This window comes from Delphinus delphis, chromosome 11 (genome assembly GCF_949987515.2).
Source record: "Delphinus delphis chromosome 11, mDelDel1.2, whole genome shotgun sequence".
Lineage (NCBI taxonomy): Eukaryota > Metazoa > Chordata > Mammalia > Artiodactyla > Delphinidae > Delphinus > Delphinus delphis.
The window spans coordinates 70,607,027-70,633,528 of NC_082693.1; the positions used below are offsets into that span (position 1 = coordinate 70,607,027).

General features: G+C 32.7%; 1 protein-coding gene across 5 annotated transcripts in view; it reads right to left on the minus strand.

Annotated features, from left to right (window-relative positions):
* CEP290 (centrosomal protein 290) overlaps positions 1–26,502 on the minus strand; it is a 96,956-nt gene that overhangs the window by 19,712 nt on the left and 50,742 nt on the right. For all 5 annotated transcript variants that reach the window (XR_009521236.1, XM_060025327.1, XM_060025328.1 and 2 more), the window contains 17 exons: positions 26,049–26,160; positions 22,144–22,349; positions 21,056–21,207; positions 19,351–19,462; positions 18,281–18,736; positions 17,314–17,478; positions 16,242–16,349; positions 15,889–16,023; positions 14,409–14,675; positions 13,683–13,790; positions 12,829–13,028; positions 10,250–10,463; positions 9,166–9,303; positions 7,020–7,241; positions 6,548–6,670; positions 2,459–2,604; positions 1,971–2,126 (listed from right to left, as the gene is read on the minus strand). Coding sequence is in view for 4 of the 5 variants with exons in the window: in XM_060025327.1 (XP_059881310.1) it covers positions 1,971–2,126; positions 2,459–2,604; positions 6,548–6,670; positions 7,020–7,241; positions 9,166–9,303; positions 10,250–10,463; positions 12,829–13,028; positions 13,683–13,790; positions 14,409–14,675; positions 15,889–16,023; positions 16,242–16,349; positions 17,314–17,478; positions 18,281–18,736; positions 19,351–19,462; positions 21,056–21,207; positions 22,144–22,349; positions 26,049–26,160 (3,020 nt within the window). In the remaining variant the exon portion in view is untranslated. The remainder of the gene's footprint in view (positions 1–1,970; positions 2,127–2,458; positions 2,605–6,547; positions 6,671–7,019; positions 7,242–9,165; positions 9,304–10,249; positions 10,464–12,828; positions 13,029–13,682; positions 13,791–14,408; positions 14,676–15,888; positions 16,024–16,241; positions 16,350–17,313; positions 17,479–18,280; positions 18,737–19,350; positions 19,463–21,055; positions 21,208–22,143; positions 22,350–26,048; positions 26,161–26,502) is intronic.

Consider the following 26,502-nt stretch of genomic DNA (forward strand, 5'->3'; position numbering starts at 1 on the left):
CCTTCCACCTTTAAAATCTAGATCTGATTCATAAAATTCGGAAATTCACATTTGAACTGAGAAGACAAGTTCAATCTCTTTTATAAAGTCTTCTCCAATTACTTCAGCCTCCACAGATTCATATTAGAAAAAAAGCTATTAACGAAACTGAGTTATTTGTAGTGAGGTGGATGGACCTAGAGTCTGTCATACAGAGTGAAGTAAGTCAGAAAGAGAAAAACAAATACCATATGTTAACACATATATATGGAATCTGAAAAAAAACAAAAGGTTCTGAAGAACCTAGGGGCAAGACGGGAATAAAGACACAGACCTACTAGAGAAAGGACTTGAGGATATGGGGAGGGGGAAGGGTAAGCTGTGACAAAGTGAGAGAATGGCATGGACATATATACACTACCAAACGTAAAATAGATAGCTAGTGGGAAGCAGCCGCATAGCACAGGGAGATCAGCTCCATGCTTTGTGACCACCTAGAAGGGTGGGATAGGGAGGGTGAGAGGGAGGGAGACGCAAGAGGGAAGAGATATGGGAACATATGTATATGTATAACTGATTCACTTTGTTATAAAGCAGAAACTAACACACCATTGTAAAGTAATTATACTCCAATAAAGATGTTTTAAAAAAGCTATTAAATATCTAAAAGTATTAGAAGGTTTCAAAACTAAAATATTTTGATCCTTGAGAAAACTGCAAAGGAGAATAAAAGGATTCGGTTTTATTCTGAACATATGTTTAGACTAAGAAAAACAGGGAGGCTAGGACCAGACAGTAGCTATAAATAGATGTCAAAACAAAGAAAAATGTTTCATTTTGTTCTTCTCCATCAAGGAAAATTCTGAAGAATTTAAGAAACAATGACTTAGAAGGAAATGAGATGGAACGTAGGTTGAAAGCTCACAAGGACCTTGAAAAGTAAATATTTTACAGATTGGGACAAAACACGAGAATCTGAAATATCAGCAAACAGGTGGTAAATTTACCTTTTCCTTTCCTCTAGTATTTCCTGACCTGAACACAACACAGCTTGAAACCTGAAGATGAGCCTCAGCACAGAGGGAGAGAGCTCCACAGGCAAGGCTTAAAGTTCTAGCTCCAGTAAGGAGAAAGGGTGCTTAACAACTCTCACAGACAGTGCAAAAATCCCTCTTATTTTTCTCTTCTATGCATTCTCTCATATCCCAACCCTCAGGCAATTCCAAGGCAGTGGTGGCAGAGGCTGCAAGGGGAACTCACAGGAGCCAAAATTTTTAGGGAGAGGAATCTTCTTCTCCAATTGGTAGAGCTGTAATTAATAAGGTGGGAAGGCAAAGTAGTGCCCCTCCCCCTCCGCCACGTCCCCTTTCTGCCCTCCAGCTGCTGGCTTAGCTGCAGACAAGATCACAATAGCTGAAGTGCACGGCGCAACAGGGCAACAGATTTGGTTCGAAGTACCAGAAAGGGGAGCCCGAGAGAAACCAAATGTATCAGGGAGATCACAGAAGGAAAGGAGCTCAAGAAAGGAACCTTATAAAGTTGCTTATGAACTTCTGGGCTCACCCCTTGAGCATGAATGTATGGATCTGATCCTAATCAGAATATTAAAGAGTCTGAGAACTGAATAGAAGACAGCCCACATAGCAGACTGTCAATAGGGAGTTGCATAGGCAGAACAGAGCCAAAGAGCATTGTAAAAGCTTTGAAAATAATACCGGAACCATAGCCCACATAAAGCAGGTTAGCACATGGGGCCTGAACCTATCCAGACTTGCTAAAACAAAAATATATCTGCATCTTCCATACAATTTAACCAAGATCCAGAGTCACAGAATATAATATTCAAAAGTTCAAGAATATAATCCATATTTATGTGGCATAAAAAGAAGCAGGAATATCTCAACTCACATAGGAAAAGAATCACCAGAACGCAAGCTTAAGGTGACACACATTTATTATATCAGTTTCTATATTTCCACGTATTAGCTTACCTCATATATGATATGTCATTTTCTAGGTCAAGATTTCTCTTTTTTAATTCTTCTAACTCTTTTTCTGACTCCAATGCTCGCACTTCCATAACATGATCAACAGTCATGCCAGTTGTTTTTAGTTTCCTCTGCAAAGTAAGTTTCTCTTTATCAGCTCTGTGGGATTTAATACAGAATCATGAAAATATACCATTCACTGTTTGGTTTGTTCAATTTATTAAATTGCAGCTTCCTTATTGTAAGGCCAATATACAAAAATTGGATCATTCTGTATTTGCTATGAGCTAACTTATTTCAAAATTATAGGAAACTACACTTATAAATTGTTAAAATATATTTAATACACATTTTAAAGAAAATAAAAATTGAACTATAGATAATAAATGATAATTAAAACTAAAAAATTTTTCATATTATCAAAAAACTAACTTCCAGGTCAATTAAAGACTATACATAATTAATTAGGTTTACATTAAATTTAAACTCACTTGGCAAAAAGATCCTTCAAAGTATTCAATTGCTTTGTTAGAATACAGACTTCCCCCTCTTTCTCTTTTAACCTGTTTCGAATTCCCTCTATTTTGGTTTGCCATTTTTTACCTTCTTCCCACCTAATTACTTCTTCTTTGGCACTCTGTAAATAATAATAAAGGAGGAAGAAAATTACCAATATTGTTTTTTAGAATGATCAATTACAATTTACTAGAACAATGGTAAACCAATACTTCCTAAAGAATATGTAAACAGGTTCATTTTGCTATGTCACTTCTAGAATCTTTAGGCCTGCCAAGCTGTAAGCAAAAATGCCCTTCAGTCTAAGATTCTGTATTTTATAACTTGACAGATAAAATTCTGGGGAACAGTCTGGACTAATGCCAACACTCCTAAAGGAGTCTAATACAAATGGATGATGACTAACGTAAACTTCCAACAAAAAATGTATATGTATAAATGACCAACCCGATCTTGTCAGCCCATAGCAATCTCCTAGTATCACAACTCCTTCAAATCTTCAATGCACATTATTTCTCTTATTCAACAGATATTTACTTAGCATGAATCATGCACCAGGTACTACTCTAAGTACTACGAATAGAAACAATGAATAAACCAGACAAAAAAGGCTTATCTTCATGGGTATTACAGTCTAGTTTATGTTGGTTGGTTGGTTGGTTGGCTGGATTAGGGGAAGGGAGCAAAATACAGACAAAGAACAAGAAAAAAAATTTTTTGAAGTACGTTAGCTGGTGATAAGTGCTTTAAAAAAAAAAAAAGGGGGAAGGAACTAGGATACTTCAGGGCTAGGTGTTATGGTTTGTTATAATTGAGATAAGGTGTCCAAGGAAAGTCTATGTAATGCAGAACAGTCCCATGTACTGAAGAAATATCAAGTGTCCTACTGAACATTCATATAGTTAAAAATTCTGTTCACAATTGTCTGAGCTAAGAATTTATGTCCTTTCCACCAAGCAATTTTTTAACGGTTTTATTATGTACTGAATTTTCTAGGAATACAGCAGTCTTATAAAAGTAAAGACTACAGAAGTCATTTTGCTGAGAACTACAGAAACAACTGTTTACCATTTTGGAAATCAAATTAACAAATGGCAATGCCTTTGTGACATGTGGGGAGCCAACAGACCACATTTGTATTAGTCTGCATTTGTAGCTCTGAATTCACATCGATGTTTCCTAAAGGTGGAAGCACATGACTATTTCATTATGTTTTCTATGAAGCATTTACATGGTGAATTATGAAAAATATATGAATATGTTTATTATTTTTATAAATTATTTTCCTTCCATGTTTCTCCTTCATATTTCATTTAGGGCATTTACGGTGAAATTTTGAAATTATGCACGTAGGTAGTTTATATTAACTAAAAACTTCATTTGGAATAGTAAAGGGGACATTATGAAACACTGTATTTACTATAAAAGAGAATGTTGGGGCTGAAAGGATTAAAAGGCACAGTTTAAAGTCAAATACCCAACTAAGATAAGTAGCCCTATCAAAACGATCTTCTCCCATACTGGCCAATTTTTTACCTTATTTATCTAGTTCAGCTAACATGTATCCTTTAAAAAAATGTAAAAAACTTCAGTAAGTGTTTGATAGTTATTAATTTCTATTTTTTCTAAAATACATACAAGGAATTTTGTGTATTTCCAGAAGTAAGTATTAGTTGAGGGCAAAAGGTATATGTAAACAATTCTGCAGCATGGTGTATTCTGTAGAGATTGGGCAGCTCTATCCCATCTGATATTATTCTCTGAAGTAGGAGTGAAGTAGGGAAACAAGACTGAAGTAATTTAAAAATAAACAGAAAAACAACAAAGGCAAATGTCACCAACGGTCTGATCTTGACTGGGGGAGAAAAGAGGAGAAGAGAGGACGAGAAGTTCTCCTTTTGTATTTTCTGTACCAATAGCTTCTTATCATAAATTTCAGGATAATGTTATTGCATTTTAAAATTTTCATTCATCCAACGAATACTGAACATCTACTACATGACAGGGACTGTTCCCGTGGCTGAGGATACAAAAATAAACAAAACCAGCAAAGTTCCTGCCATCAAAGTTAACAGTCCAAAAGATGAACACATGGATAAGTAAATTTCTAGTATGTCAGATAGTAATAAATGCTACAGAGACAAGCAGAGAAGTGTAAGAAACACAGGAATGCAAGGACTGGGGGTGGGTTTTGTTACCTTATATAGATAGGCCTCAAACATTGTTTCTTTTTTAAATTAATTAATTAATTTTTAAATTAATTAATTAATTTTTAAATTAATTAGTTTATTTTTGGCTGCGTTGGGTCTTCGTTGCTCCGTGCGAGCTTTCTCTAGCTGTGGTGAGCAGGGGCTACTCTTCGTTGCACTGTGTGGGTTTCTCATTGCAGTGGCTTTTCTTGTTGCGGAGCACGGGCTCTAGGTGCGCAGGTTTCAGTAGTTGTGGCACGCAGGCTCTAGAGCACAGCCTCAGTAGTTGTGGCGCACAGGCTTAGTTGCTCCATGGCATGTGGGATCTTTGCGGACCAGAGCTCGAACCCGTGTCTCCTGCATTGGCAGGTGGATTCTTTAACCACTGCGTAACCAGGGAAGCCCCTCAAACATTGTTTACAGAGAAAAAGGTGTTGAAATTTCAATATGAAACCATTTTTTGAGTAAAAAAAAAATTAGAAATGACCAGTGCTGTGGAATCCGAAAGAATAGTCTCATCAAATTCCTGAATATAGATTGTAATGTTATTGTAGCTCTCTGTGTTCTCATTCTTTTTCTAATATCATACCCTGGTATAGACTTGATGGCTTACAAAGACTTTCATATATTATTTCATTTCATGTCAAAATAATCTTGAGAAGCTGGAATTACAAATAGTATTATTTCTATTTTAAGGAGAAATAAACTGAAGCACAGAAGTTAGAGGTCTAGGCAAAGCCACAAGGCTACTGAGGTATTTTGATAGGAATCAGGTTAGGAACTAGTACCCAAGGATTAGACTTATGGCCAAGTAGGGAGGCAGCAAAGAAAGCAATCCTGAAGAGTAAGGACATTTTGACCTTGCAGTTTTCACCAGCAAAGCTTCTGACAAGTATGTTGTGGTTCCATGTATATAAATGCAAACATTTAGATCAAAATTATACTGACAATGATAAATTTTCATAAGGAAAATGTTTTTCTAGAATATACCCTACTAAAACATTTTAATCCCATTACCTATTTTCTATTCAGTGCCATTAAAGATACTTAATTTTCTTTCATGTTATTGAAATTATCTTATAGATATGAATATTTTCTGGGTAAACGTTACAATAAAAATTCTTCCTAACTATGGCTCCTCCACTGAGATTTTCTTCAGGGGCAAACATTACTACTAACACCAATATTTCCAAGGTCACTTTTGATCTGTTCAATGCTACTTATATCTTGTCTCCAGTTTATTATTTACAACATATTTAATTATGTGGATTTTAGCCAGTTTTAGTTTTTCCTTGGATTATGTCTATCAGTAATTTTTATTACAAAATAGCTTACTAGTTAACTTGTAAGAAAATTTTCAGCTATTTTTCTCACATTACAGAATCAATTTATGAGTGGGTTGGTTATTGATTATTACTGCAAATATTGAATATACTCCAAGTCACTTTGTTTACCCTGAAATAATAGTCCAGTTCATTGAAGGATTAAAAAGGACACATGTGGGTCAAGAGAGTAGAATAAAAATGCCCAGCTTTCTTTCCCAAAGGTCTATATAAACCAATCTATATAAACAATTATATTGAGAAAAGTGATAAATACAGCTGGGTATGTATGGTATGAAGGGATTTGGGATGTACTGTAACGTCAGGAAGATGATATAGTAATTTCTGAATAAGAGTTACATTATTGGTGTCTCTTCAAGCAGACCTGTAAATTCCTAAAGGACTGAAACTTGTCTTAAACTTCTCTATGTTATCCAGTACCATTTATGGTATATGTATCAGGTCCTCAGATCAATGAATTATCTGTTCTTCAATTACATATTTAACTAAGTCTATCACTACCTTAAACATATCAGTACATTTCTTCACATACCTTTTCTTTCATAGGTTTTATTTCTACCTCATCCACCTTTTTTTCCAGTTGGCTTTCTAGCTTTTTAATTTTCTTTTGGAGTTCTTCAATTAAACTTTGTTTGTTATCTATCAGAGCTTTGCCCTGAAAAATAAGATGTATTTTTACATTTTACAAATAAAAAAGTATCAAACAAAATACACAACAAATACTCCAGTTGTAGAAACTTTCTGAGACTACAGCTAACCATGCTTTCTAAACGACACTATTGATATTTAAGAATAACATAGTAGCTACTTCTGTATTTTAATAAGATATGCTACCCTGAAACTACAAATACAGTAAAGGTCACTGAGAGAATTAGCAACTACATTAATCAAAGTGATCTGAAAGCTAGTTTCAGCAAATATTATAGACAGAATTAAAAAGTGGGAATAGACTACTACCTGTATATTATAAATCAAAACATTATCACAATTAAATATAAAATTACCTGTAATCCACTGGTTAATCTTTTAATTTGCCTTTTCAGTTCATCATTCTCTTGATCAATTCCATCTTTCTCTCTAAGCATTTTATTATAGGCTTTTTGGTTTTTTTGTAGTTCACTGGTTAGGTCATTCAAATTATCAGTTAGTAAGTTCTCTCTGTTTTTACTTGTTTTAAGAGCTTCTTTAAGTTTTAAAATTTTTTCACATAAATCTTCAACTTGTGACTAATACAAGATAAAGAAAGGTTTAATTCATGAATCTTCAGCAAGTATCAATGATAAAAGCAACAATAATAGAGAAAGTACACCATTAATACTTACTAAAAAGAAAGTTTCAGTCTAAATTTTTAAGCACATACATGCAAAAAAAACCACCACAAACTACATAACTTTTTCTAGCTTCATTTCAAATGAACCAAGTTTACTTTGAGGGGGAAAAAAAAAACAAAACATGAAGAAGCTGTCTAAAGCAATTCATCTTTAACAAACACCTAGCACCAAAATTTTATCATATAAGCAAATGTTTCATTATGGCTGAATTAATTTACTAGAAAAACAAGTACATATCAACGTACACAGCAATTTCTTTTTTGAACACTGAAGCATAAGAGTAGTATAAAACAAAATCTTTTACTCTAAGTAGTTTCTAATCCACTTTGTAAAGACAAGACATAAAAGGGTAGCTCGCAATATTAGACAGTATATATAAGCCACTGGAAAGGAGTTCTTAGCTGTCCCATATAGTAACATTGATGGGAATACTGGTACTTATTATATGTCTTGTTGAATAAATTATTACAGGCCAAAAGGGATTACCAATAGCACTAATAGGAAACTAGTAGTATTATAGTGCAGTTACGAGACAAACAAACTCTCCTGGAGAGTCAAAAAAGGCTTCAAGAAAAATGACTGGAAGAATGTAAAGAATTCAGAGAAGAAATTTCAGGCAAAGAGAAAGGTACTGAAGAAGACATCATCAAAGGGCTATACCTATTTATAAATTTATTACTGAATGGATTTTTACTGTCAACTATGCTAATAATCTTGATAGGCACAAGAGATTTTAAAAATCTGACTAAAATCCAGTCCTTACATGGTTTAATGGCAATGAAGGGTATATGGTTTAATGGCGATGAAGGGTATATACAAATAAACCAAGAGCAAATAAAAATTACAAACAAAACATATACAAAGTAGATTTTTCATTTTACTCAAAATATACTATATGAAACTTTATGTGAAGAAATTTGAAAATCATCATTAAATGTATATGTTTTGGAGAAAAAATTTTATACAGTTCCAAACGTAACAACTGGGTAAGAAAATAATAAAATACATTGTCAAAAAATAATAAATAACTTCAAAAAAAGGCTTTAAAGTTAGGCAGCTCTGTAGATTAAATGTCAAGGACCACATGATTTCCATAAACTATTTCAGGGGCTAAAAAGGGAAAGCTAATTAACTCATATTATGAACTTCGCAAAAACTAAATGGAAAATTCTGAAAAGGCAAAAGAAACAAAACAAAGGAATCTGTACACCTATCTTGCTTATCAATATAGAATTTAAAATCCTAAGAAAAATATTTCTTAAATTTAATTCTGTTAGGAGAAATAGCTTATAATGGCCTATCCTTTGCTAATCCCCAAGATGCTATTCAGTGAGTACAATAAACATGCTTAGTGTTCAAAACTGTGTGTAGGATTTCCCTGGTGGCGCAGTGGTTAAGAATCTGCCTGCCAATGCAGGGGACACAGGTTCGATCCCTGGTCTGGGAAGATCGCACATGCCACAGAGCAACAAAGCCCGTGAGCCACAACTACTGAAGCCCTTGCGCCTAGAGCCCATGCTCCACAAGAGAAGTCACTGCAATGAGAAGTCTGCGCACTGCAATGAAGAGTGGCCCCTGCTCACTGCAACTAGAGAAAGCCTGCCCACAGCAATGAAAACGCAAGCAGTCAAAAATAAATAAATAAAATAAATGAATTTATTTTAAAAAACCCCAACTGTGTGGACATGTGTATATCCACCAATAATTCATTAGAATAAATTCCCTATTCATTATTAAAATTACTATATATCCAAGTGGATTCTCTTCCAATGGGAATTAGCAGGAATTCTGTTATATTAACGCACATGTCGATACGCACCTTTAGCTCTTTAGTATGTTGATCAACAATCTGTTGAACATTGAGATTTGCCTCTTTCTGAGAAGTCATGGAAATAATACGTTCTTCAGCTGCTGCTGTCATTTCTGCCCGAAGTTCCAAAAGTGCCCGACTAAGGGCCTAAAAGTTACAACATACGTAATATTTTTAAAAAATTGGTATTTCATATAAGCAATACAAAATATACATAAGCTTTATTACTTTAAACTGTTTTCCTAAAATACCATGTGTTTAATCAAACAGAATTCACAAACAACCCAACTTTTTCAAATGAATTTCCTTTAGTAAGTGAATTCAATTCTTTCCAAATTGAGTGTGAACTCAAAATCTTGATAATAATAATTGTGAGAACCCAGCATCGAATCAAGCAATCTGTACTACAAAACCCAGGCATGTTTTGTTTTCAAACTTCCAAGTTGAAATATTTATTTAAATTACTCACTTAGTACATACTTCCATGTGAAATTAATTGAATGTAAGTAGACAAGGAAAGTTACAAGATTAGAAGACTTAAAATTTGCCAATAAATTTCATGAGCTAGCACAGAAAAACAGCAGCACCTTCTAAAACAGTTAAGTATATAAAATGAGATAAATAAAAAAACTAATAAATCTGTTAATCCACTGACCAACTCCTTTTCATAACACTATCTCTGCAATCTCCTTCTTTAATCTTTCCTCCTCTTATCCTAACTCCCTCTTAATCCCCAAAGTTACTTAAATTTTTTCAATTATTCAAATTATTCAAAATAGCCTCAGTAACATACAATCCTTATAGGAAAGGAGAGAAAATAAATAATGTAATGAAGATTTCCCTTTATTTCCTACAGCTAACCCACAAATCAGGTTGAAAGCATAAAAAGATAAATTAGACTATATCTGAACTTAAAAACAACACCTATCTATAAAGCTATTTAAAAGAATTATAAAAACCCAACCCTGCTCAAGATAAGGCTTATACTTTTTATTACGAGAGAGATACATGCTATCATCTTCTACAAATCTTTTGTAAAAGCAATCTACCACATGTTTTTCTTAAATATTGATAATTTTCTATTGTTACTTACTTTTTGTTGTTTCTCTTTCAGGGCTAATTGGCTCTTCAGCCTTTCTACTAGATTCCTCATTGTAGTTGTTGGAGCTCTTGAATTTGCTTCTTTTTGAGCCTGAAGTTCAGATTTTAAACTCTGCGACTCTTTTTGTGACTGGGCCAGAAGACACCTCAAATCCTCTACTTGTGCTTTTATTTGTTTCACTTCATCTGCATGATTTTCTTGGAGCCTAATATAAAGCAAACATATGTACTTAATAGAGTAGTTGCTGCAATTAACAATTTGATTGACACAAATTTTACAAAGAACAAATGTTTGGTCCTCAGCATCCTTAAAATCTAAGATTTGATCCAAATCCAAAAGATGAACAATTCTTTATTCTACTTAACTACTCTTAAACTTAACATAAAATAGAGTTTTTTTCTTCCAGTTTCTACTATTTTTTGCAGCAATTGCATCAAGTAATTTGTGGCTCTAGAGGAAATAATATAGAAAATGAACAAAATAACACTTTAAATATTATGGTTCCTGCGAGATGTGACTGCTTCCTTTGTATCAGGGATTTCTCAACCATGGCACTATTGACATTTCTGACTGGATAATTCTTTATTGGGGCGGGGGTTATACTGTCCTATGCATTTTATTTTATTTTATTTTATTTTATTTTTTGCGGTACACGGGCCTCTCACTGTTGTGGCCTCTCCCGTTGCGGAGCACAGGCTCTGGACGCGCAGACTCAGTGGCCATGGCTCACAGGCCCAGCCGCTCCGCGGCATGTGGGATCTTCACGGACTGGGGCACGAACCTGTGTCCCCTGCATCGGCAGGCGGACTCTCAACCACTGCGCCACCAGGGAAGCCCTGTCCTATGCATTTTAAAACATATTTAGCAGCATTCCTTGCTTCTACCAACCAGATGCCAGTAGTACCTCCTAGTTGTTCATCAAAAATGTCTACAGACAATAACAAATGTCCCTGAAGCGGGGAGAGGAGAGCAAAATTACTTCCGCTTGAGAACCACTGCCCTATAACAACATGTTACAAAGACAAAATATAAACCTTCACAGAAATCACATGTATTATGGTTCTAAAGTCACTAGTATTGTATCTATAACTCTATCTATGGCTGTATACTATATAGAAGTAGATACTATCAAAAGACTTAGTTAATTCAATTAATCCTACTGCTCAGTCAGTATTAATTACCCTTATAAACTGAATTATATCCAGTTCACTGTGCTTATATAGACACTGCATTAATAAGGTCACCAATATGGAGATTCAAATGATTAAACTTTGATCAGTGAGAGGAAGGTCTGTTAAACCACGAACAGGTATTAAACACTCTGAGACTTGTTGTTTACAGCAAAAACTTAAGTCACTTTAAATAATCATCAAAGTGTAAAAATACAAGGTTTCACTAAAAAAATGACAAAGAACTATAATTTCTTAAGACACATTAAAATATGTATGCCAATGTGCACACAGAGAATAGAAGTATAATTTTAGGCTAAAATGACATGGTAAGGTACAAAACAACAACTTCAAGTATTTCATGTGGCAAAAAATTATATATACAAGGTAATGTCAAAAAAATGATTATTTTCTACATCCAGGAATTAGATTCAAAATGCAAGAAATTTTATGCTCTAAAATATGACAGAAACTTACTATATCAAAAATAGCATCTCATGTATAAAATTTAACAGAATGGGGAAAATTAGATTGAAAATATACCATATGCTGTTGCTAATTCTCTTTTCTCTTAGAGAATAACTTATTTAAAGTAGCAGCTTCTTAAGCACAAATAGTGTTAGTTTTGTCAGAAGCATCTTGGATAAATGAAAAAAGAAGCAAAGGTTCTAATAAGGGCTTCAGAGATGGAATGGAATTATAAGTTAAGTAGTTAGCTTTCTTATTTTTTTCAGATACGAAACTGACCCTCAGAGAGATAGTTCTACAATGATTACAAAATACCTAAATATAAACTATTTTAGTTTTAAAATACACATTCTGATAAATGGTTGAACAATGTTTAGAATCTCTAATATAGAGAATGCTGTGAGCCCTCTACCGTCACTGTGGTTAATAAAAAAGATTGGTTAATTTTTCATTCAACAAATATTTGAGCCTTTAATGTATGCCAGAAACTGTTATAGGTATGTAAATAAAAGTTTTATATTTATATGTTACTTTACAATTTTCAAATTACTTCCACATACATCATCATTTGGCCTTTATATAACCACCTTGAAAGAGCCAGGGTAAGTACTGTCATTTCACTTTTTAGATAATAAAATGGAAATTTAAAAAGGTTAAAGATGAGATTCTATGTAAGAATCTGAGTTGGCTCTTGAGTCAGACTGACTAGATTCAAATCGTGGCTTTCCCATCTTCTCCTAGGCATGTAACTGAGGCTTCCTACAGCCTAGTTTCCTAACTGCAAAATGGAGTGAATATGCTATGTCACAAGTAGTATAAAATGAGATAATATATTCAACATTTTTAGAACAGTGCATGACATAACAAATGCTTACATTTATCTTTATTATATCATTATTCCCATTTGCCAATATCTACATTTCTAAGACTTACCGTAATTTGATATTTTCAAACTCTTTGACTTTTAATTCAGTGACTTCTCTTTGTCTCTCTAAATCCTGAGATACATTTTTTAGTTTGATCACAAGTGAGGAGAGAGAGTCATCTTGTTCTGCTACTCTCTGTTCCATCTCAGCCAAATGAATAAAATGCTTGTTGGTAGGAACTGGAGTAGGAGACTGTTTTATTAAATCCTATGAAATATGGTTGGTTATATTAGCCATGAGCAGGTACAATGCAATGCCATACTTACTCCATAATTTTAACTTGGTTCCTTAAATGATCAAAATATAATATCAAATCTAAAATGTAATGATTTAATAGGTAATGAAGGCTTAAAGAAGATAGGAAATATAGATCTTATTCTTTGTATTCCCAGTATATGGCAAAGTGCCTACATGTAGTGGGGGATCAATAAATAAATGTTGATTGAATTAATGAGTTAAGGCTTGAGGAAGCTAAGGTTTGCTTAAGGTCATTTTGCACATATAGAATACAATGATCAAAAGAGGCAAGAATGAACTGAATTCAGAACATGGAAAGCAGTTAGACACAGGTAAACTTAATGTGCAGATTTGAAAAGAAAGATTGAGGTCAGATCATGGAAGGCTTTGAGTACGTGGCTAAGAAACATAAACATGATTTTGTAGGCAGCAGTAAGCTACTAACAAATGTCAGTTTAGGGAAAAAAATGATTACAGCTCTGTCTTCAGAAGATTATTCTGGCAAAAAAAAAAAAAAGGTAGGATGGCTTCTAGTCCAAAAAAAAAAAAAAAGGGAGAGCTAAATTTTCAATTGCATGGTCTCAAAAATCAATAAAGAATAGAACAAAGTTCTTAGAATCTTACCCAAGTTGCTTCTTTGAATTTACTGAGTGAACTATCAGCCTGTAATTCTAATTTATGATGAAGAATATGAAGTTCCTCTTCATGTTTCTTAACAATTTCTCTTTGTTCCTGTTTTACAAGAAATCAAAACTATATCTTATATTATGATTCAAATAAATTCACATTCTAAGGGTCTTAAATATTTTCTTATCTTTACCTTCTAAAATCCTTATGAGATAGGGAAGGAACAACATCTGCATGTATTTATTTATACCTGTATACATTTCCCCTAGCACATGTTCAAACTGACAAGCCCAGCCTTAGAGAATAATTTATTATTAATATTAGAATAATATGTATCCATCAGCTTTTAACTTGTTTCTAGCAAATTTTTAAATGTCAGATTTTTTTCCCCTCCAAGTTCTAGCAAATTTGATTTCCACTGATACCTGTGTGACAGATTTCATTCTAACTTACTGCCTCAGTCTTTACCTATTAACTCAAATGATATTTTTCAAAATCACATAGTTTCACCATGAAAGCCTAATTTAGCAATTTAGTCGGTCCATAACACAACTGCCAGTTTTACTGACAGATCTGTAATCCAATCGCGTGAAAGTAACAATACCTGAATAGAATCATTTGAAAACAAGAAATGAAATACCACTTCAGGGCAGAACAGTATTTGGCATTTGTCTAAAAAACATCATAATAAATAAAAGAGCATAACATAATATAATAAAATACCTCTCTGGCTTTTTCTAGAAGATGTTGATACTTCTTTAACACTTCTTCCTTTTGATTTAACCTTGCTTGCATGTTTGCAATGGTCTGATGAGCAAGTTTCAATGTGTGATGAGATTTTGGTTCCACCTCTTTTCTTCCTAGCTCAGCTATAAGCTTTTCTCGTTCTGCAGTGGCAGGCAATCGAAGCCTCAGTTCATTAATTACTTTGTCTCTTGACAGAATATTTTCCTCTGCTAACCGTAAAGCAGATTCTTTTTTTTTTAGCTTCTGCAATGATCAAATCATAAAAAAATACATTTTTCTTTTAAAAATGCTTCATCTGAATTTTAGTGAGATTAGCTATAAGCAAGGAAAGGAGTTTCGTTTTATTTTTCACATCATACTTATAATAGCCAAATGATACTTAATAAGGTTAATCGACTGTATTTCTATGTGACAGCAGTTATCTACATGTATATTTTACTTATTTGTAAGATTATCACATGTGTTAGAAATTTCATTGTTATGATGAAAATGAAATTTACTTACAGTACTTTATTTAGGTCTTATAGATTTAGAACTAGAAATGTGTGGTGGTGATAGATTTAGAAAGAAAATGTAATAAACCATTCCTTTTATTTTGGTCCACTGACTATTAAAGCACTAGAAGAGTAACCTATAAAGTCAACAAAGTATAAAAATTGGAATTTTAGTGGCCTGAGTCAATGGGTCACTATTATAAAATCTGCAGCTTATCAAAACAAAACAGAAGAAAGTGTGTTCTCCTCAACAGAATTAAGGCAGGTATTTAAATTCTAGTAACTCAGCGGCAATACACATAAACAACAAATTTACAATTATAGAAGACAATCTAAGTTTCCTCAGTTGGTTTAAAAGTGCACAATTTAAAAAATTATTTAAAATGTATTTACAGTTAATATGATTTTCATTTTAGTTGACATCTAAACATACTCGGTTTATACTATTTTCTGTAGAATTTAATAAAGAAGACAGATCTAATCATCTATTAACCAAATTTAAGACCTAGATTAAACTAAGAAATAATTTCTAATTTACCTTCAAGCCCTTTAACTATCTACAAAAAGGAATAAACTGAAAATTGATTCAGAGTATAAAACATGCACTTCAAAATAAAACATAAAAATAAACAAGGATGAAAACAATTCTTGATCATAGAGAGGAAAGAAATATATTGCTCATAAAGCTACAGTCAAATGCTCTTTTTGTTTCCTTTCATGCTAGCAACTGAAGAACATGCCCAAAAGTGGCAAATAATGATTAAAAGGAGAGTAATTTCAAATTAGCCATATCTGCTGTTTTTTATCAGCTACTAGAAACATTATAGGAGAATAAAAAAGGAGAACAGAATAAGCAACAGATTCATCATTTTATGCTTCATCCTCATTTAAAAATATTACTTAGAAAATGCCACAAGCATACCTAATAATGCACTAATCAAAATGCAAATTCTTCTAATTACCTCTTCTAGTGATTTGCACGTTGCCCGTGTTTCTAGGATTATTCGAATATTCTCCTTAATTTTTCTTAGAGCAATCTCAAGTTGATTTGGAAGGGGCAAACTAGGGTCTGGCATTGATCCTGTAGCCTCTTCAAACTATTGAGAAATAGAATTTTTTAAAAAAGCAGTTGCAGCATTGAGAAGAACAATATTCATTTTTACAACTATATGACATGACATGGTTAAACTCCACTTACAGTTGAAACATAAAAAGATACCATCAATTAAAATTCCATCCGACCTTAGAAAATATTTCTATTTGTTAACATTATAGGCCGTGCTACAGAGTAGCAAACAAGACTAATCATTCATACCTTTTGTGCTGCATTTAGTATTTCATTTTGCTGACGGTCAAAAACATCTAGTTGACGTTCTAGCTCAACTTCTCTCTGATCCCAGGCCATTTGTCTTTCTTCGTGAAACTGAAAAAGACAGTTTGGGTCAGACACACACAGAGATACTCACCAGGAATTTTTACACACATTTTTCTTATTTAATCCTCACAACAACCCTTTGAGGTCACTATTATTTTCATTTTATGGAAAAAGGAAGTAAATTCAGAGATGAAGTGATTTGCCTAAGATCACAGAGACAGGCAGATATGGAGTCAGGATTTCAATCCATCCATATACCCATCCATCCATTCATCCAAAACATGTTTAATGACACATTCTGTGTGGCAAGCACTATTCAAGACAATGAGAATGCAGCAGTGAACAAAACCAAGTACCTTTCACTACAGAACTTATACACTAGTGAGGTGGAGATAGTCAATAAACAAGTAAGTATGTAATATGTCAGAGGGTGATGAGTGCTATGGAGTAAAATGAAACTAGGTAATCCCTATTCAGGGAATCTTGATGATAAGATTTACTGTTGTAGACTGAGTGGCTAGTGAAGGCCTCACTGATAAGGTAAGACATTTGAGCTAAGACCAGAAGGCAATGAAAGCATTATCAATACGGTTATCTGGGGTAAGAACAATCTAAGCAGAAGGAACAACAGAATTTCTGAAGCAAGCAAGCATGTGCTTAGTGAATATCATCTGCCTCCAAAGCCTTTGTGCTTTATTCTACACCAAGCTGCCTTCTCCTATTCCATCAGTGAGAGCCAGTAGAAACTTGTAACCATGAAAAGTCAAATAACTAATATTGAAATAAAAATTAACTTACCAAATAAGTTTGCTTATGAATTATTCCTTTTCAGACTATTAATGCAACTAAATAAATATGTATTTTTAGAATAGTTTAAAAAATAAGAAACAGAATATTTTATAACAATAATAATGGGAGCTACACTCAATTAGGAAAATAATGTAATCACCCATGCAATGTTGTTATGTTAAAAATCTTAGCAACAAATACGAAAGTAAATATAAAATGAAACCTTATTCTGCTGCACAATATCTTCCTCCAGACTACTGATTGTATGCTCATATTCAGAAATTATATTATTCAAATATTTTATTTCTTCTTTATCTTTGACTAATTCTCGACTGAGTTTAAGCTCTTGAAGACGGAGTTCTTCTATCTTCGTATGCCAAATGATTACCTGAAGATTTACAAATTATACATACAAATGTAAATACTATATAAACAAATATTTCTCCACTGATCTTAATGATTTTAATTCAAATTAATGGACATTCTATAACAAAATAAGATATAAGATTATCCTTGGTTGTTCCACAAGGAAAAGTTTATTTAGAATTTCCAGACTTTTCTAATATGTGGGATCTTAACATAAAACATTTTTCAAATGATGTTGGAATGGATATCACTAACATTCACTTTCATTTATTCATTTACTTTCATATATTTACTGGGTCCTTAGTGTATGTATGTAATTGCAACATTCATTTTACTTTCATAAATAAAAATCCTAAATGTTTCTAGCCTAGAGAATAAAATTTAATTTCAAAATAATTATTTTTCGTTTAATTCCTTCCAAATGAGGGCAAAAACAAATTTATATTAAAAAATAAATGTGGGCCTACTACTTGTAAATAATTTTAAACATAATAATTATGAAGAGTAGAATTCAACTAACCACTATAATGTTTAAGAAAAATTATAATTAGTATTTAATTAATATATAAACTTTCCTAGAGTGTTTAAAATTCTTTGATATTATACAATCTAAGCATTTCTATTGAAACCATGGCTTAGAGGAGTCTCATTTTATTTATAAAAAGATATCCAAATAGCCCAAACTCCTAATTTATAAAACCTGAATTAATAAATTATACACGGAATTTTGTTCATATATTAAGCATTATTCACATAGGCACATATTAACTCAAAGTTATTACATAACTCTTTTGAAAATACTGAACTTAAAATCAATGTTTTACCTTTTGGGCTCCCCTGGCATCCTTTAAAGTGCTTATTAACTCTTCCAGCCCCTTTAACTTTAATTCCATCTCCAGTGTTTTGTTCTTCATATTTCTATGTTCTTGTTGAGAATTTTTCATTTCTTGCATTATCTTCAGTTTGTCGTTTTGTAACTGAATCATTGTTTTAGAGAACGTTTCCTGCTGTGCCAAGGGTAAAGCTCCACTAAATTGCCGTCGTAGAGACTGAATTGTTTGGCGCAGATGTGTTGCTCTGTTTCTCCCCTCCAAACGGGCAGAATAGAGAGCTTGTTCTTTTTCATCAAGTTTCTGCTCTAAGCGCAAATTATGGGCCTCCATCTTCTGCAGCTTAGACGTAACCGACTCCAACTTACCAAGAGCGGTAGCCTCACTAACTTGAAGAGAGACAACGTGTTGGTGCAGCTTGGCAATTAGTGCCTTTTCATCAGACTGTGCCTAATATAAAAAATATATGTTTGTAGGAAGTTTCAAGTTTTCCCAATGAAACTTATCATGGTTTTAAAATCACAATTTACTAAATATAAAATTTAAAACAGGGTGCTACATGAGATCCTACAAAAATCTAACCTTGTTTTAATTGCAAAAGTGTAGAAAACTAGAATCAAACTTATTTAAAATCTAAATCTGGCATCTAACAGTTGGAATATTACTGTTTTTTTGAAAACTTCCATATATTAATAACAGTATTGATAATAATACTAATGCAGACAATGTGGGGTTTTTTAATCCTAAAAGAACTTATAATGTGAGAATATGTGAAAAACTATATATAAATACAAGAGAAAGTATTGTTATGAAAGACATGTTTCTCCTCACTGTCTGGGCTTTGGTCAGCAGCCAGCACAATGCATCTGTAAGCATTTAAATGCTTTTCTGTGTTATGAATGGCATTTCAAATTAACGAGTTTTTCTAATCAACTTACAACTAACAAAAATAGGAGCCTCTATCTGATATATCCTCTGATTAAAACTACAAAATCATCCCAATATCTAATGTAAATTTAGGAAAAAGAAAAGAATCTATATATAAGAGTTAATACTGCACATACCTGATAGTCTAACAGCTGCATTCTGATGGACTCTACTTCCTTTTCCCTGGACTGTTGTTGTGCATTCAAAATTTCAACTTGCCTTTTGGCAATGTCAGAAATCTCTTTTAGTCTAGGAAGTGATAAGATACTTCAGATACAACTGGGTACGTTTTCTAAGTAAATAAATATTAAAATTTCAAATTTCTAGACCCCTGGAAAAGCCATTAGTTTGCAGCATCTCTTCTTTGTATGAAATACTAAAGTTTCCTGAACTGTTTCATGAAACATAATTCCATGAGGAGTTAACAAATGTTCTGTAAAAAATACTCCATTCCCAACATTCCTCTCCCTTGAAGACTCATATACATATCATATCAAATGCTCTGAGAAGTTCTAGAGTAAAAAATTATTTCAACCTGTACATTTTTTGCATATTCCAAATGTATATGGTCAAAGAACTCCTCTCTCACACTTTTTTCATGAGATGCTTATTATCATGGTTTGGTATAGACGGAATAAGGTATTAAGTAGGCTTACTTGATAAACTGTACAGTTAAGAATACAGAAATTTAAAATTGCCAGGTTCCCTAGATCAATTAATGTATGTTTTGATTTGCTTTATTTTAATTTGCTAGTTACCAGAAATGTGAAAAAGAGATTACACAATTACTACAATTGCAAAAAAAGGGTGGAGCTTGATGGTAAGTTATTAAATTTCCTATATGACTATTTTGATAAGATTAAACAGGTAAAATAAAATGCATTTTACTTTGGGCTGGAATAACTTTAGTTCAGCGTAACAGATAAGTCAGGTTTCCTCATATTGATTAGAAGCTCTTACCGCCAGTTATGTAAGTTTTCACCAATTAAAATATAACAAAATGAGTAATTATAAATTAGTTTACTTCAAAAGATGAAGTACATGAGGTGAAAGGAAGAATAAAAAATGGGGTCATTCATAGCGAAAAGGGCTGGGAATAACTGATATTCCCAAAAGGACTATCAAGACTCTAAAACAATGGCTATAACTTTATGGGTAAGCCATAAACCCTTTTTACTAATTATCTGTGCTAGACAGATAAACTCAGGGATCCTCATACTTTTCTAATGAAGTAACACATAATTACAAAAGAGTGATTAGACAGCATCTACCTGGTATACACAGTATTTCCTCCTTACATATATTGATACTTTGAATTCTAAGAGAATAAACTGTTTCCTTATGTAAAATGAAAACAACACTGTTATCAGGGTTATTAAGTGTAATTAGATGAGTCAGTATATGTTTAATAGATGTAAACTGAATCAAAATCCGTATTTTATTTCTACTTTTACAGCAACCTCATGAAATAAGTATTATTACTCCCTTAATAAATTAAGTTTAAACAAATTAAATGGCCACAACCCTTCCCTCCAAAAAAATATTAGTATGTGGAAAAACTAGATCTCAGAGAGTCTTGATTTCAAGTTCAGTGTTTCCTGTAATACTATTCCTGGGCTCTGAAAAATGTAAATCTTGAGAAGTTATTTCCTCTTCAATATTATTACTTATGCTAGTTAAAAACCAATCTTGTTAATATTGTTTAACCCTGTTCTAATAAAAAGAAACCAGTAACAATTGCCACTAAGGATACTACCCCTTTACCACTGTAATTAGAGTTCATAAACACAAATTAGAGTAGACACAGCTAATCAAATGACTAAAAACTCCACATGAACTTACTTTGATACTTCAACTTTTAGTTCCATTTCACTCTTCTCTAATTCTAGAATATGTTGCCTATCAGCGTCACTTACTGTCTTGCTCACACTATCAGCTAATTCATCTCTTAACATCTGTTCCACTTTCTGCGCTTCCAAATTGATTTTGGTAAGCTGAGAAAAAGTAACAAAAACCGTTCAGAAACGTTAGTTTTTGGTGACATTTTCCTTTTATTATACCTTTCAGCACACTGCAGTCCTCTTTACTTTGCATTAGTCCAGATACTGCATTGGGTGTGAAGTATTAAGAATAGATTGACGAAGATAAGGGGAGAAAGAGCCAGGAACAAATTATGAAAACTCTAGTTGTATGTCAACCCACCCAAAGTCATTTATATTAATCAACTCACAATCTAATAAGATATGAATCTCTGATATTCTTAATTTACTTGAAATGCCATATGCTCATTATATTTTACTTCAACTATATCATCTATAAATAAATCTAAATAGTTAATAAAATCTTATTAATATATAATGACATTTAAAATAAACAAAATAACATGAATGATTTGAGAAATACACATTCTCAAGGTACAGGAATATTATGAGTGCTACTTCACCATAAATTATTGAATATTTGCAAACTATATTATTGCCAGCCAATTTAGTAATTTTGACCATATCAAAAGTCTAAAACTTCCTATTAGAATGAAGTCCCTGAAAGGAGAGATTACTGTCTATTTTATTTCATGCTATAACTCCAGTTCCCATACAGCATCTGGCATGTACTAGGCACTCAGAAATAATAACTGTTAAATGAAGGGATGGTAGTGGAAGGCAATTCCATTATTAAGCAAATAACATCTTTTTGCACATTAAATCTAATAATGTAATGCTGGTGAGAAATAAAAACTCAATCACAAAAATACCTGCTTTCTTTTTAAACATTTCAGATTTAAAAATATATCATTTACCCATTACATGAAACACAAGCACTATATTAATATGCTACTTCAGAGTTACAAACAAACCTCTTCCAATAATACAATGGCTACCATGACTGATTTTTTACTCTCTAACTGCATGAAAAAAATTATAATATCAAACCTCAGCAAATTTGGTTTCCAATTCAAAATTACGTTCTTCCACTTGCTTCAATGAAGTCTTCACATGTTCATACATTTTTTGAGAATGTTCAGCCCGCTGCCTTTCATTTAATTCCTTCATCTCCAGCATAGTGATTTTTTTTGAAATAGAAACAATCTCACTATTGGTTATTGATTTCTTTGCCTTATCCATGTTAGATTCATTTCCTAAATGCAACAATACTTCGGTAAATCTCACGCTGTTCTTATCTAAAGTTTATCCCAGATATTTTAGACATTGTATGTAAGGAGGCACTATTGTTATGCGGAAAACACACGAGCCTTTTGAATTATGACAGACCTGGACTCTAGTCTCAGCTCTGTTACTTCTTATCCGTATGCTGCCTATCCTAATCTCTCTGGGATTTACATGTTTTGTCAATCAAATGATAACACAAATTATTCTTCATAGGATTACAGGCATACCTTGTTTCATTGTGCTTTGCTTTATGGAGCTTCGCAAATACTGCATTTTTTTGTTTTTGTTTGTTTTTAAATTGAAGGTCTGTGGCAAACAACGCTGAGTTGAGCAAGTCTGTCGGTGCCATGTTTCCAACAGCATTTGCTCACTTCGTGTCTCGTGTCACACTGGTAATCCTCACAATATTTCAAACTTCTTTATTATATTTGTTATGGTATCTATGATCAGTGATCTTTGATGTTAATATTAAGACAAAATGAAGGTTCAGATGATGGCTAGCATTTTTTAGCAATAAAGTATTTTAAAATTAAGGTATGTACATTTTTTTTAGACATAATACTGTTGCACACTAATAGACTATAGTATAGTGTAAACATAACTTTTATAGGTACTGGGAGACCAAAAAATTCCTGTGACTCATTTATTGCAATATTTGTTTTGTTGTGCCAATCTGGAGCCAAACGTGCAATATGTCCAAGGTATGCCTGAACTGAAATAACAATGTAAAAGATGTAGTGTCGGAGGTGTCACATGTAGATAGTCAAAAAAGGGCAAATAAATATACTTTGTTAACTGAAAGGAGATAAACTGTATTAAGAGGCAATACAGTGAAGCAACACTACTTTGTGAATACAAGTGCAATGACTCAGAGTAAAAAAGTAAAATCTGAAGCCATGTGATTTAGGGATTTCGCCAAGTATCTTCTTTAACCCTGACCTTTATCTGGCCTTTGTATACATCTAATATCAAATATTTTACTTTAAATTATTTTATCAGTTATTATACCCTTATCTCATATATGCAGTTGTATAGCTTATCTTTGGACACAGAAGTTTGTGGCTAAATGAAAAGAGAACGAAAGCCCCCTCATTGACCATGAAAAGGCATCACGTAGGATTATCATTAGTTAGTCACCTTTTAAGAAGAGAAAACTAATACTTTTGCTTTGCATAACAGACATGCTCCAGGAAAAAAAATTTGGTAGTTTTAGTTTTTTTAGAGAGTCAATTAACCATATGTTCAGGGAAGTCAATTATTTTAAGGAACTAATAAGCAGTGATTTACTCTGTAAACAGTCGTAACACCAATAATGCCACCTCCTATCTTTCTAGCTTCACAAGCTTGAGTTTTATAACTGAGTTTGCTCAAAGAAATATATATATTTTTGAAACTAAACTGTTTTGGTGTCTGTCTCAGCTTTAAGAAGTGCTTCATTTTGTTCTGTGTCTTTAAATAGTATATGATTTTAGAATAGCTGCTGCAAGCAGTGATCAAATAGCTAACAGTAATGTTACTGAAAGAAGCTAAAAGTGTTAGGAAACCATTATGGTACAGAGATTCATTCAGGCAACCCTAAGCACCATGAAGGAAAGAAAAAAAAATTGCAGTAAATACAGATATACTAGGAACATAAAAACTCTTCTCCATTCTCTTTAGTGCTAAACTTTGATAATGAAAAGAGGCACATCACAGGGGCTGCAATAGACACTAGTCTACTCTATATTCTTGTGTTTGGAGTGTCCTAGAGAGAGGGTAACAGCCCAACACCAATCAATTCCCGCATGGAAAAAGCTAAAAAAGTGACACTTTTAAACAAAGATATAAGGGCACCAGGAAATAAAAGCTTTTAAACTTCAGTGATTTATTGTGGAGTTCCAGAATTTGGAGCGAATCTTCTCATGTCTCTGTTCAGAATTGAGGGGTTGACATTCGAACCTTGGCTTTGGAAGACAGGCAATGGTGAGGTCATTCCAAGATAAGGAAACACCTTAAACAAAGGTATTTAAACCACCTCAGAGCTGCCTCTCCACAGGACCTTGCTGGAGGCTGTACTCCTTCTCTGGCTTGTCACAGAGCACTACAGGATGCATTCAGTGTGCTTTTCTGGCAGCCCAGTTAACCTTTATTTTTCCTCTACAAGATTTGGACCCTGGAGCCAAACCAGGGAGCTAGCAAGAATAAGGCATGCTTGTAAAATTATAGCCATGTGCAGCTGTACAACAACAGTACTACCACTAGCAGCTGTGTTAAAGTATTTATAGAGAGAAAACTTCAGAACTAAGCTGAGTAATGTAGTGGATAAATATCTGTGAAAAAATTTATTTTTTACTTATTTTTTCTGAGAGGGATCGAAACTGTAAGCCTCATCTGATGGAAGATGTGAATAATTCACCTATGCATGTTTGAGGTTGACAGACTTGTAAAATCTTTTAAAAAATAAAGCTAGACTTTATATTAAAAAAAAAAACTTCAGTGCTATAAAGCCATGTATCGGAGAGATTAAGGTATTTGAAAATTAAGGAATTTCTATAGGGAATTCAGCACTTATTGAAGAAACACAGGATAGAATGAACAAAGAACTTACTAAAACTGTATATAATATCCTTTTCTATATCTTAGTTAAAATGGTATCTTCTTTTATGTAAGAGCTACATGGAAGTCAATTCACTTTTAATCTCTTAATGAATTAAAAAGTACATTTCTAAGAGTAGCTTATTTTAGACTTCCCAATGTTAAGCCTCTCTAAGCTACATGTCTCAGTTACCAATTTAATAGTAACAGAAACTTTGAATAGCATTAGCACTCTAAGGTCTAGAAAACAAATTAAAACATTTTATCCAAAGGGGCAAATTTATTTGAAAATTATAAAGCATAATGCTAGTGAGATAAAATTATTTAAATGTTGTAAACTAGGATAACCATTTGAAAAACTAATATGGAAAATCCTAGCAGAAGCCACAAAGATTTTAATACCCTTTAAGACAATATCTCTGTTAGATGTAAATGAAGATGTTCACTGCAGCACTATAAGCAATAGCAAAAATTAGAAAAGCTAGTGATTTAATCACCCAAACACAGTAACTTACTGCATGAATATTTATAAGTATGATGAATAAAAAATGAAATATTTTGATATCTACTAAATATAGCATATAATGTTTATTATAATTTAAAGTATATAAAATATATAAGCATGTATAAGGTCATACAAAAAAATGATACAGTAGTGGAACTATGAGCAATATAAATTCTTCTCAAATTTTTCTGATGTTCTAGGTGATCTTTTAATTTAAAAATATAAAATGATATATTCCTAATATAACTCTATACAGTAAAAAAACTCATAATACTATCATTAAAATACAGGTATTTCAAAATTATCATCAGTTTTAATTGTTAAATGGTTCAGTATAGCTAATGCTCAGTCATACATTTTTAACATATGATTTCATTAGAAACAAATCCAATTTAATAACTAAAAACCTAACTTTGGTAAAGGTTAGTATGAGATATTATTCATCAACTGCCTGTTAAATTAAACTGTTAGGCAGAGAGTGAATTTTTATCAAAATATTTCCTTTTTATCTGGTATAGAAAGGCACTTTAAATGAAAAATATTCACTATTGGATCTTAATCATTTTATATTATGAGTCATAATACTTACCTAATTTAGTTTCTTGTTCCCAGGCTTGTTCAATAGTGTGAAGTTTTTCCTTGGTAATCTCCAGTTCTTTACTTACAGACTCCATTTGTTCTTTTAGGGATGCATTTTCACACTGAATAAAATAGAAACATCACTGAGCAACTACATTGTAATTCAGATTAATACCACAGATGTGACACTGTCTGAACTTTATATAATAATCTCCTAAAGCTCACAATCTAGTTTTTTTTAACGAATGTAGAAGTTCCTCTGCATGTAATACAGATAGACATACACATAACATATATGTTGTATACACACACATATATTATTTAAAAATAATCATCAAAACCTTGTATATCCGATATGTGGCCCTAAACTCCTGAGTATTAGCTTCTGCCATGTTCACTTTGGCCAACGTGGAACACTCCAGAGTCTCACAATCTTCATAAAGCAGTGCTTACTTCCCTCATTC